The sequence below is a fragment of the Anolis sagrei genome, chromosome 11 (genome assembly GCF_037176765.1).
Source record: "Anolis sagrei isolate rAnoSag1 chromosome 11, rAnoSag1.mat, whole genome shotgun sequence".
NCBI classification, from domain to species: domain Eukaryota; kingdom Metazoa; phylum Chordata; class Lepidosauria; order Squamata; family Dactyloidae; genus Anolis; species Anolis sagrei.
The window spans coordinates 27,635,606-27,647,408 of record NC_090031.1 but is presented as its reverse complement, the minus strand read 5'-3'; the positions used below and the strand labels follow the sequence as shown (position 1 = coordinate 27,647,408).

The 11,803-nt window shown below is 41.0% G+C and overlaps 1 protein-coding gene across 2 annotated transcripts; it reads left to right on the top strand.

Moving 5' to 3' along the window:
• Positions 1 to 234: 234 nt before the first annotated feature.
• On the top strand, positions 235 to 10,499 carry CRCP (CGRP receptor component). 2 transcript variants are annotated; one of them, XM_060756914.2, is made up of 6 exons: positions 235 to 335; positions 3,417 to 3,453; positions 3,867 to 3,965; positions 5,849 to 5,943; positions 8,154 to 8,211; positions 8,746 to 10,499. In XM_060756914.2, the coding sequence occupies exons 1-6, from the start codon at positions 328 to 330 to the stop codon at positions 8,884 to 8,886; spliced, it is 438 nt and encodes a 145-aa protein (XP_060612897.1). In that variant the 5' UTR covers positions 235 to 327; the 3' UTR covers positions 8,887 to 10,499. The 2 variants fall into 2 exon arrangements, with proteins under 2 accessions (XP_060612897.1, XP_060612898.1); XM_060756915.2 differs by lacking the exon at positions 235 to 335 and adding an exon at positions 342 to 419.
• Positions 10,500 to 11,803: the final 1,304 nt, after the last annotated feature.

Here is an 11,803-nt window from a genome sequence, read left to right as displayed (position 1 = left end):
TCCAGTGGCTATTCTCCCGCCAAAAGTCTTGCAAGTGAAAGGCATTCTGGGAGTTGTAGTCCTTGAAGAAAGCGCCCTCCCTTCAGCCGGCCGTCTTCCCTCGCAAGGGCCACGCCTTCCCGCCTTCATCTCCCGGCGTCCTTAGCGCCTCGCTTTCTGCCTCATGCTTGAAGCCCCGCCCCCTTTCCTACCCTGCTTGTCTCCGCCCCCTTTCTCCTCTGTCTCGAAGCTCCACCCCTTTCCCAGTCTCCGCCCCTTTCCTCTCAGTCTCCTCCTCTTCCGGCCTGAAGTCCCGCCTTTTCCCTAATTCTCCTCCTGGGAAGCGAGATGGAAGTGTAAGTTGGAGGGAGGGAAGGAGGGGAAATGGCAGGAAAGCCAGGCCCAGGAGGCGAACCCGAGGGAATCTGAATTATTAATATGTATGTTTTGTTGCTTATAGAATTATTCATATTAAGCTATAGAGAGGAAATAGGATATATTAAGCCATAGAGAGGAGATGATGCTTCTACTATATATACATTTATATGTTCTATTTATATATGTATAACAGATTAAAATACAGAAATGTATATATTAATATATAATACATTATATATACTATACACATGTTAATATATATAGAGAGGTATATTACTTATATGCTTATATAGAATTCATATATATATATATATCACATTATATTAATATAATACTAAAATAATGTATGCAATATTATTTATATATGTATAACATTAAAATAAAGTAATGTATATATATATATAATACATAATATATACTACACACATATAAATGTATATAGAGAGGTATATTACTTAAATGCTTATATAGAATTCATGTATATACATATCACATTATATTAATATAATACTAAATATATGCAATATATGCTTTAATATATATTATATTAATCTGTATTAGAGAGGGATATTGCTTATATATGCATACATATCACATAATATATGCAATTATGTGATATCTATATATATAAGACATACATTATTTTAATATTAATATATAAAAATAATGTATCATATATATATATATACTTTAATGTATAGAGGGGATATTGATTAGATGCATATATATACACACACACACACACACACATACACATCACTTAATATATATTTATAATATATTAATATACATATATTAAAATAATGTATGTATAATATATATTGTTTAATGTACAGAGAGGGCTATTAATTAGATGCTTATATACATATATATTAATATAACAAAATAAAGTAATGTATGTATAATATATGTACTAACATTTATACATACATGTCACATATATATTAAAATTATATATATATATATATATATACACACATACATACATATACTGTATAGAGAGGGAGGGATAATGCTTATATGTCATATTATATATATACTATATTAATATATTAAAATGTATGTATTATATATATATATATACACTTTAATATATAGAGAGGGATATTGATGAGATGTTTACATACATATATGTACATATATATACACATACATATCACTTAATATATTAATATATAAGATAAAGCAATGTATGTATAATATATATATATATATATAAATTTTATATTATTAATTGTAATATCAATAATATGTAGGTTTTGTTGGTTCTTTTGCCGACCAAAAAGCCAACCACACACACACAGACATATATATCTATCTCCCCATAGGATTCCTCTTCATTCGAGCTTCCCAAGACTCCCAAAGAATTAAATATACAGTATAACATATATGGAGCAAAGCCACTGCTACGGCTGACGTGTCTTTGGGGTCAGCACAAAAAACGAAAACTCCCTTCTCAGCATATTTCCGGAAGGGGAGCCCCTCTTTTTTTTTGAATCCCCCCGATTTGTTTTTTTTAAAAAACAAAACACCAAAACAATGCGCCCAACCTGTGGAAGTTTGTGGAAGAGGCGGCGTGGAACTTGCCCCGAAAGTGATGAGCGCAGCGGGTTCGATTCAGAACTAAATCAAATACATTGTGCTTTTAGGTACGTGCGGGGCCCCCCGAGAAGCGCTTTTTGTGGCCGCCGCACTGTTGTTGTTTCTGCGCTCTTTGCTGGCTCAGCAGAAAAAAGGCCTTTGTCTCTGGGATGTATGGATGGATGGAGGGGGCCCTTCCGCACGGCCCTTCGGTGTTTTTGTTAATAGATAGATAGATAGATAGATAGATAGATAGATATGAACAAGATTCAGTTATGAACAAGATTCAGTCGGTTTGTTATTAAGGTGATCCATCATCTGTTAACTATCTATCTGTATCAATCCTCTCTCAACTATTTACCTTCTGTTAACTATCTATCTATCACCTGTCCGTCAATCATCTGCCAACTATATGTATCATCTGGTTTATTAATCATCTGCCAATTATTTATCTGTCTATCTTTCTATTATCTATCATCTGTCCATCAATCATCTACCAATTATCTATCTATGTATCTATCATCTGCCAACTATTTATCTATCATCTATCTATCATATGTCTATCAATCACCTGTCAACTATCTATCTATTAGTGTTTGTCTTCTCTCAACTCATTTTTCTATCTGTATTAATCATCTGTCAATCATCGAGCTATACAGATAAATCATCTCATATATCATCTATATCAATAATCTCTCAACTATCTTATCATCTGTCAACTATCATCTATTTATCAATGATTTGCCAACTATTATCTGTCTGTTTATCAATCATCTGTCAACAGTTTATCAACTATCAATTATCTGTCATCTATCTATCTATCTATCTGTTATCTATCAATCATCTATCGATTATCTGTCATCTATCTTTCATCTGCCTATCAATCTCCTGTCAACTATATTTCTGTTATGTTTCTATAACCTATCAATTATCTGTCAACTATCTATCTATCCATCTATTTATTATCTATCAATCATCTGTCAACAATCTGTCCTCTATCTTTCATCTGTCTATCAATCTCCTGTCAACGATCTTTCTGTTATGTTTCTATCATCTATCGATCATCTGTCAACTATCTTATCTTTCTATCTATAATTCTATTATCTTTAATCATCTGTCAACTATCTGTCATCTATCTTTCATCTGTCAGCTATCTTTGTTATGTTTCTATCTATTATCTATCAATCATCTGTCAACTATCTGTCAACTATCAATTATTTGCCAACTATCTATCATCTATCAATCATTTGTCTATCAATCACTTGTCAACTGTCTATCATCTATCTATCTTTTCATTTGTCTGGATTTTCCCAGCGTTCCTCTGGACACACATTATCTGACTTCAGCAAAATCTGGCTCGAAATGAGGAAGCTGCCCTTTAAGAAAATATCTCCTTTGGGCTTTGAAAACAGTCTGTCTTCTTGAGCCAGGATCGCCTGCATAAAGGCCTAATCCTGCCTGTTTGTTTTGTTGTGCAGGAAAGACGGAAATGCAGCCCTTCTGAGCAACTATGAGGTAAAACCATTTGTGGCATAATTAATTGGACTTCTGATGCCTTGTGTTTCATCTCTGCTCTGTGTATTTTCATATGCATTTTATCAAAGTACATTTCTATATGTGCATTTATAAGTTTTTACTATGTTTATGTGTTTTGATTATGCCGTAACCTGCCTTGAGCCAGGTTGCCCAAAGGCCCTCTCATAGAATGGCCATTTTGGAGCGTTTCGGATTCCCGGATAAGGGAGCTTCACAGTTGAAATGGGACCAAAGCGCTCTAAAAGTGCCATGCAGAACGGTCCCAGCAGAGGGTGGGAAACTCAACGGCGCCTCTCTTTTCCTGGCTTGGTTTACATAGCAATCGCGGATGGGAATGTTGTTGGAAAGTGCTTTGCGGCCCCCGTGAAAGAGCAAATCGGGTTTCCTTTCAGGTCTACCAGCTGCTGATGGACCTGAAGCAGCAGCGGCGAGAGATGGGGAAGAGCAAAGCGAGCGCCGGGCAGCAGAACCTGAACACCATCATGTACGAAGTGAGTCCTTTCGGGGGGTTCCTGGTATCCGTGGACATAGAAAACCCTCTGGTTTTGTTGCCTCTCTCTCTCACGCTATGTTTTCTTCCCTTGGAAAAATCCCCATTCTGACATGTGCGTATTCTTCCCGTTGATGACAGCATGCTTGTGCCGATGTGTTCGTTGTGAGCATCGTTGGGCACTTTTCTGTTGTCTCAGAAACTCCCTGCCATCCGAGTAAATGTGGGCGTCCTTGAACCAAGTCTTGGGAGGTTTAGAAAGTCTGCCTTCAGGAAAAATAATGAACCCAGCGAAAGCCCTTCCCATTTTTGGACATCAATACGCTTAAAAGTTTCAACTTCTTCAGGCCCCCTTTTCCTTCCTTCCTGCTTCATTCATATATATATTTCTTCCTTACTTACTTTATTTCTTCATTTCTTTTTCCCTTCTCTACCTTCCTTCCCTTTCTTTCATTGTCTCCAACATACGTATTACTCCTTTCCCCCCTTCCTTCCTTCCTTCCTTCCTTCCTTCCCTCCCTCCCTCCCTCCCTCCCTCCCTCCCTCCCTCCCTCCCTCCCTCCCTCCCTTTTTCATTGTCTCCAATGTATGTATTTTTTCCTTCCTCACTCGTTCTTCTTTCCTCCCTTTCTTTTCCCTTCCTTCCTTCCTCTCTCTCTCTTCTCTTTCTTCCATTGTCTGCAATGTATGTATTACTTCCTTCCTCACTCATTCTTCTTTCCTCCTTTTCTCCTTCCTCCCTTTCTTTCATTGTCTCCAATGTATGTGTTGCTTCCTTCCTCACTCTTCCTTCCTCCTTTTCACTTTCTTTTCCCTTCCTTCCTTTTCTTCCATTGTCTCCAATGTATATATTGCTTCCTTCCTCACTCATTTTTACTTCCTCCTTTTCTTTTCTCTTCCTTTCTTTGTCTGTCCGTCCTTCCTTCCCTTCCTTCCATTGTCTTCAAGCGACTTAGTTTCTCAAATCACTCCTGACATGAAAAAATTGCCTTCAATATATGTATTGCCTCATTCCTTCCTCACTCATTCTTACTTCCTCTTTTTCTTTTCCCTTTCTTTTCTCTCCCCCCTCATTTTCCTTCTTCCCCTTCTTACATTGTCTCCAATGTATTTTTTCCTTTTCTTTTCCCTTTCATTTCCAGTCTTTCCTTCCTTTCTTCCATTGTCTGCAATGTTTGTATTGCTTCCTTCCTCACTCATTTTTACTTCCTCTTTTTTCCCTTTTTTCCCTCCCTCCCTTTCCTTCTTCTCCTTCTTACATTGTCTCCAATGTATGTATTCTTTTTTCCTTTTCCTTTTCATTTCCAGTATTTTCTTCCTTTCTTCCATTGTCTGCAATGTTTGTAGTGATTTCTTCCTCACTCATTCTTACTTAATCTTTTTCTTTTCCCCTTCTTTTTCCTCCCTCCCTTTCCTTCTTCCCCTTCTTACATTGCCTCCAATTGCCTCCTTCCTTGTCTTTTCCCTTTCATTTCTAGTCTTTCCTTCCTTTCTTCCATTGTCTGCAATGTTTGCATTGCTTTGTTCCTCACTCATTTTTCCTTCCTTTTTCTTTTCCCCTTCTTTTCTCTCCCTCCCTTTCCTTCTTCCCCTTCTTACATTGTCTCCAATGTATGTATTCTTTTTTCCTTTTCTTTTCCCTTTCATTTCCATTTTTCCTTCCTTTCTTCCATTGTCTCCAATAATTGTATTGCTTCCTTCTTTCTTTCCTTCTTTTCTTTTCCCTTCTTTCCTCCCTCCCTTCCTTCCTGTTGTGGGAATTCTTTCCACCTCCCAATAGAACAACAAATGCTGCAGCTTCTCTCTCGCTGAATCAATTTGCAGTTCATTTGGCTTGAGAGGCAGGAATGGGGCTGAGTTTTGCCTTTCTCCCCATCCTTTCAGACCCTGAAATGCATTTCCAAGACGCCCTGCAAGTTCCAGAGCCCACAAGTGGTGAGCGACTTCCTCGCGGCCATGAAAATCCACAAGTTGACCAAGTAAGTGAGGAAATGGGAATGACTGAGTCCTTCCAGGTGAGCCGAAGCAGGTATGGAGATGCGGGATTGCCTCTCACGCTGTATCTGGTGCTCAATGGGATGCAAAGGATGGTCCCGAAAGAATGGTCCTATCAAAGCAAACATGAGCTGAGAAAGCTCAGCAGCCAACCGGGCCTGATGGTTCCAGGGAGCAAAGTGCGTGGTTCTTTCCTCGTCCTTTGGCCAGACAGAAGGCATTGGGGAAAACGACACTGTTTACATAGAAGGACGCAGTGATTGCTTAGGATTAAGATTGTTTGTTTTGAGGTAGTCTTATTGCCTGGAATCTCAGCCTTTGGTCCTTTTTAACTCCTGAATACGTCAGCATTTGGTGATTAAGTGTCAGTTTGCCTGTGTATTTTTTTTTTGTATTGATATGGTCAGTGGGCCCATTAATAAGCAAATTGATCTATCTGTCTATCCACCATACCTTTCTTGGAATCTAATGATCCCCTTTTGGGTCTCAATGATGTCCCCAACATTAGGGTGCACATCAGATTTGCATAATTCATGTTTATATTTAATTCTGTTTTAATGTTTGTATAATTGTATACTCTAAGCATTCAACCACTGCAATGGCCAAGTTGCAAAGAGGGCCCTTTATGCGATTGCGCGTTTCCTTCGGCAGCAAATCCTTTTTTGTGGTTTCGAGGTATTGGAAGCTGGGATCCGATGGCGTGTTGGACTCAGGTCAATACAGTAATCACAGAGAAAGGGCTTTGGGTGACGGGGCTGTAAAGACACTGTCGTTGGAAGGGGATCATCCTGGATTAGCCGGCGTTTATCTCCGAACCGCTTAAGGGCCAAGATCGCAGGCAGACAGGCATCCGGTTGCTGTTTTTGTCCTTTACGAAGCATCATAGAATCATAGAGTTGGAAGAGACTGTACGAAATATTAAAAATTAATTGGTTAATTGGCTCCTTCTTTGGAAGCTTTTAAGGAGGCTGGATGGTCATCTGTCAGGGGTGATTTGAATGCAGTTTTCCTGCTTCTTGGCAGAGGGTTGGACTGGATGGTCCATGAGGTCTCTTCCAACTCTTTATTCTATGATTCTAATTTGGATTACAAAAGTGTGGGCCAAGCACTGAAACAGTGAATAGGCTGAAGCCTGTTAGAGTCAGTGGGCCAATGCTAGTGTCATCCTGAGGAGAGTGAATAGGCTGAAGCCTGTTAGAGTCAGTGGGCCAAAGCCAGTGTTGTCTGATAAGAGTGAGTAGGTCAAAGCCAGTGTTGTCCTGAGGAGAGTGAGTAGGCCGAAGCGTGTTAGAGTCAGTGGGCCAAAGCTAGGATTGTCCTGAGGAGAGCGAGTAGGCCGAAGCGTGTTAGAGTCAGTGGGCCAAAGCTAGGATTGTCCTGAGGAGAGTGAGTAGGCCGAAGCGTGTTAGAGTCAGTGGGCCAAAGCCAGTGTCGTCCTGAGGAGAATGAGTAGGCCGAAGCGTGTTAGAGTCAGTGGGCCAAAGCCAGTGTCATTGAGGAGAGTGAGTAGGCTGAAAGCTGTTAGCGTCAGTGGGCCAAAGCTAGTGTCGTCCTGAGAAGAGTGAGTAGGTTGAAGGCTGTAAGAGTCAGTGGGCCAAAGCCAGTGTTGTCTGATAAATGTGTAGGCCAGAGCCTGTTACAGTTAGTAGGCCAAAGCCAGTGTCATCCTAAGGATACTGAGTAGGCTGAAGCCTATTAGAGTCAGTGGGCCAAAACTAGTGTCGTCCTGAGGAGAGTGAGTAGACCGAAGCCTGTTAGAGTCAGTGGGCCAAAGCCAGTGTCGTCCTGAGGAGAGCGAGTAGGCCCAAGCCTGTTAGAGTTAGTGGGCCAAAGCTAGGGCCATCCTGAGGAGAGTGAGTAGGCCGAAGCCTATTAGATTTAGTGAGCCAAAGCCAGTGTCGTCCTAAGGAGAGCAAGTAGGCCGAAGCGTGTTAGAGTCAGTGGGCCAAAGCTAGGGCCGTTCTGAGGAGAGTGAGTAGGCCGAAGCCTGTTAGAGTCAGTGGGCCAAAGGTAGATGCACCAGAATTATATGGAGAAATCCTTTGTTGACAGCAGAGGGAGCTGCTTCCCGTTAACAGATATTGTTCCAGATGTTCATTTCCTAGCTAGAAGGAAACCCATTTTTTGGATGTAGGGCTGGCCTGAGGTCTCCCATAATGATGGAGCCTTGTTGTGTCTGTTGCTTTTTGTGCAGGGCAGAAAAGCTGCAACTCCTCAACCACCGGCCGGTCACTGCTGTCGAGATCCAGCTGGTAAGTTGGGAAGATCCAGTTGCGGGATCGTTTCCTTCCAATGCATTTCGTGTTATACTCCATTCCCGTTCTATTTGTTTGGTTACTGCCTTGGCCGGAAACACGTGTTTCAGACGACAGAGCTCAGGCAGGCCCTTGCTGTCAGTAGTGTCACAATGAAGAAAGCAATACTAATACTCGCCTCTCCTTACGGCTCAATGTACAGAGAATAGTAGACAAAGTCTCCCAATTCAATGCCCAATGCAGAAGCAAATAATAATAACGGGGCCATTTTGCACATTTGGTGCCTTTTAAAGGTTGTTTAAGCCTCTTTAGAGTCGTCCAGGGCCTGTTGTGCCCATTTAGTGCCTTTTAAAGGTTGTTTAAGATCTCTTTAGGTCTTAAACAACCTTTTCCAGAGCCCGTTTTGCTGATTTGGTGCCTGCTATTAGGAATTGTGGGAGTTGAAGTCCAAAAGACCCAGAGGGCCAAAGTTTGCCTGGGCCTGGTCCAGACTGATGAATGAATGGACCAAACGTCTTGTGCTGTGTGCAGATGGTGGAGGAGAGCGAGGAGCGGCTGACAGAGGAGCAGATCGAGGCCCTTCTGCAAACAGTGACCAGCATCCTTCCTGGAGACCCATCCAAAGAGGAGCCTCCTGCTGTCCAAATGGAGGAAGACACAGATCATGCCTGAGCGGGACAGTGTTGGGTTTGTGGAATCCGTCATTGGGTTGCTAGGACAATTGGGAGCAATTTTCCACTGTTTTTAAAATTATTATTGTGTAATTGTTGTCAATTGTATTGTGTACAAGTGACAAACAAAACCAGATGCTGTATTGTCGAAGGCTTTCATAAAACAGATATTACCATGCTATAATGATGTCAGTTTTAACTATGACATCCCCTGGTGTGCGGTCACAGAGCATATGGACAAACAAGGAAGGTGTCATCTGTCAGAAATATTAAAAATTAACTACTGTATTTTCCGGCATACAAGGTGACTGGGGGTATAAGACGACCCCCCCCCCCCAACTTTTCAACACAAAATACTGAGTTAGGGATATACTTGCCGTTTAAGATGACTACACATGTCCCCGCAGCCCCCGCCGCTCTACCCACTCTACTTTCAAGGCCCTCCTCCTTTCAAGGCCCTACCCACACTACTTTCAAGGAGGGAGGAGAAGGAGGGCAGAGGAGGGCCATGAAAGTAGAGTAGAGAGAGCGATGGGGGCCGCAAGGACAGCCCAGCGGGTGATTACCCCCAGCCGGTCTCCATGGCAATACAACCTGCCGCTCCTCCTCCCTGTGCCCTCCCTCCTCCCTCCCCCCTTAGTTGTATTTTATTTTTTTCTTTGAATTATTATTATTTTAATTTTACACCCAGCGTACTAGACGACCCCTGACTTTTCGTAAGATTTTCCAGGCCTAAAAAGTCGTCTAGTATGCCGGAAAATACAGTAGGTATTTTTAATTACAAAAATGTGAGTCAAGCACTGAAAGGGTTAAATGAATGCTATGACTTAGCGAAGTTGCGGTTCAATATAAGCAGGCTTGCCTGTTGCTTAGTAATGCCTCGTTCTGTGAGAGCTCTCAGTGTGAAAGAAACCTCTCTGTGTGAGAGAGCTCTCAGTGGGAGAGAAGCCTCTCAGTGGGAGAAAAGGGCTCAGTGGTAGTAGGCCTCACTCTGGGATAATAGGCCTTATTGTTATTACGCCACACAGTCCTAATAAGGGATAGGCAGTGGGTGAGGTCATGCAAATTCCACACCAATGAAGAGAGAGAAAGAAACACTGAGATGTCTGTGGTGGAGGAAACACATTACATCTCGGATCTTACTTGGGTGGTGGGCAGTATACAAAATGCCCATTTGTCCTCAGTCTTACAATATTCATAAGAGAAATAACACTATGCAACGCGATTCTTGTTTCTGAGTTATAAATGTCCTCATTCCTAACTGGTTCTGCATTTTCTCTCGTCCCTTAGTGAAGGTCAACCCCATTGTTTCACCCCTTCTGATTTCTCCCCTCAGACACACACTACTCCATTTACTTATCTCACCCAGGGTTTTATCAATCTTATCCTGTGCAATTGTCCCACCCACTGTGTTTTTATTCCTCTACCATTTTAATTTTTGCATTTGTTTATTGTACATTCTGCTATTTTTGTATTTTACTTTGATGTTTATTATTTGTTTGTTGTATTTTACTTTGCTCTATTGGAATTCTGGGCTTGGCCTCATGTTAACCGTCCCAAATCCCCTTTGGGGAGATGGTGGCAGGGTATAAATAAAGATTATTATTATTATTATTATTATTATTATTATTATTATTACATGGGGGAAGTATATTAAACTGCAAGAACTTTGTCTTTGTGGGAGGGACATCCTGCAGCACCACCTTTGGCTCTAGTTTTGCAATGAATCTCTCATCATCGAGTGTCGACCAATTCAGTTTCAACAAAAATGAAGTTTCAGGAGCAGAACAACGTCTTTCAAAGTAAGGACCGCACAACTAAATAGGAAACCACAGTTTCGGACCAGGAACAGAATTTGTTTTTTTCCAAATGTTGTTATAGATTCAGATCCCCGGCTTGTAGGCCTGTTGCATGGTTGTCTCCTCCGCAAAGATTTTTCTTCTTCGGAACTGTTCCTCGAAAGCGGAAAAGGAGTGTCCTCTGATTGGAACGGCATTTATTTTTCCATGCCATGCTTAGTGGCACCGATCCTGGGACTGGATCTGTTTTTCTCATTTACCCAACAAAGAAGGCTCAGTTGGGAACAGGTTGCAAATCCATTTTGGAGTGTAGACGTGGGAAGGAATGCCATTTATGGTTCAGAGGCACACTTCCAACACATATGCATTTCTCCCGAAAGTGGCTGCTAAGTACAGCCTTAAGCAATACCTAAAAGTTGGGTGCACCGCCAAAGGCTATCCACATTCTGCCAGGCAGGAAGATAGAATTACAATTATGTTATTATCTATTATTATTATTATTATTATTATCTATTATTATTATTATTATTATTATTTTACTGACACAAAAACACAGTATGTCACAGCAAATGAGATATATATGCTGTATTTCATATCACAAAATCACAAGTCAAACACTTCCCAAGCGTCTGGGACTGTGTATTGATGATGATTATTATTTGAAACACAAGATGTGTCCACAGCAGACACTCTGCTGGCTGTTGTATTGGATAACACGTCAGACACTTCCCAAGTGTCTAGGAATGTGTGATGTATCGGCGAGTAATGCGTGAAGATCCCAGTAAGGTGGCCTTTTGCAGCTGACAGATGGTAGTTGTGTTTAAGATAGAATTATTATTATTATTATTGTATTGTACATTATTATTATTTTTAGACTCATAGAGTTTGGAGGGACCTCCAAAGAGCATCCAGTCCATCCCCAATATGCATGCAGGAAGACTGAATTATTATTATACAGGGTTAGTCAAAATGAATAGGCCAATAAGAAAATTAATTGTACCCGAATTGGCCTATTCATTTTGACTAACCCTGTATTATTATCCTTTATTATTAGACTCCTGGAGTTGGGAGGGATCTCCAAAGGCCATCCAGTCCACCCCTGTTCTGATATGCAGAAAG

Coding starts and splice junctions, on each gene's coding strand:
- CRCP (XM_060756914.2), top strand. Junction 5,944..8,153: donor AAAATCCACAAGTTGACCAA/GTAAGTGAGGAA, acceptor CTTTTTGTGCAG/GGCAGAAAAGCTGCAACTCC. Junction 8,212..8,745: donor CTGCTGTCGAGATCCAGCTG/GTAAGTTGGGAA, acceptor TGCTGTGTGCAG/ATGGTGGAGGAGAGCGAGGA.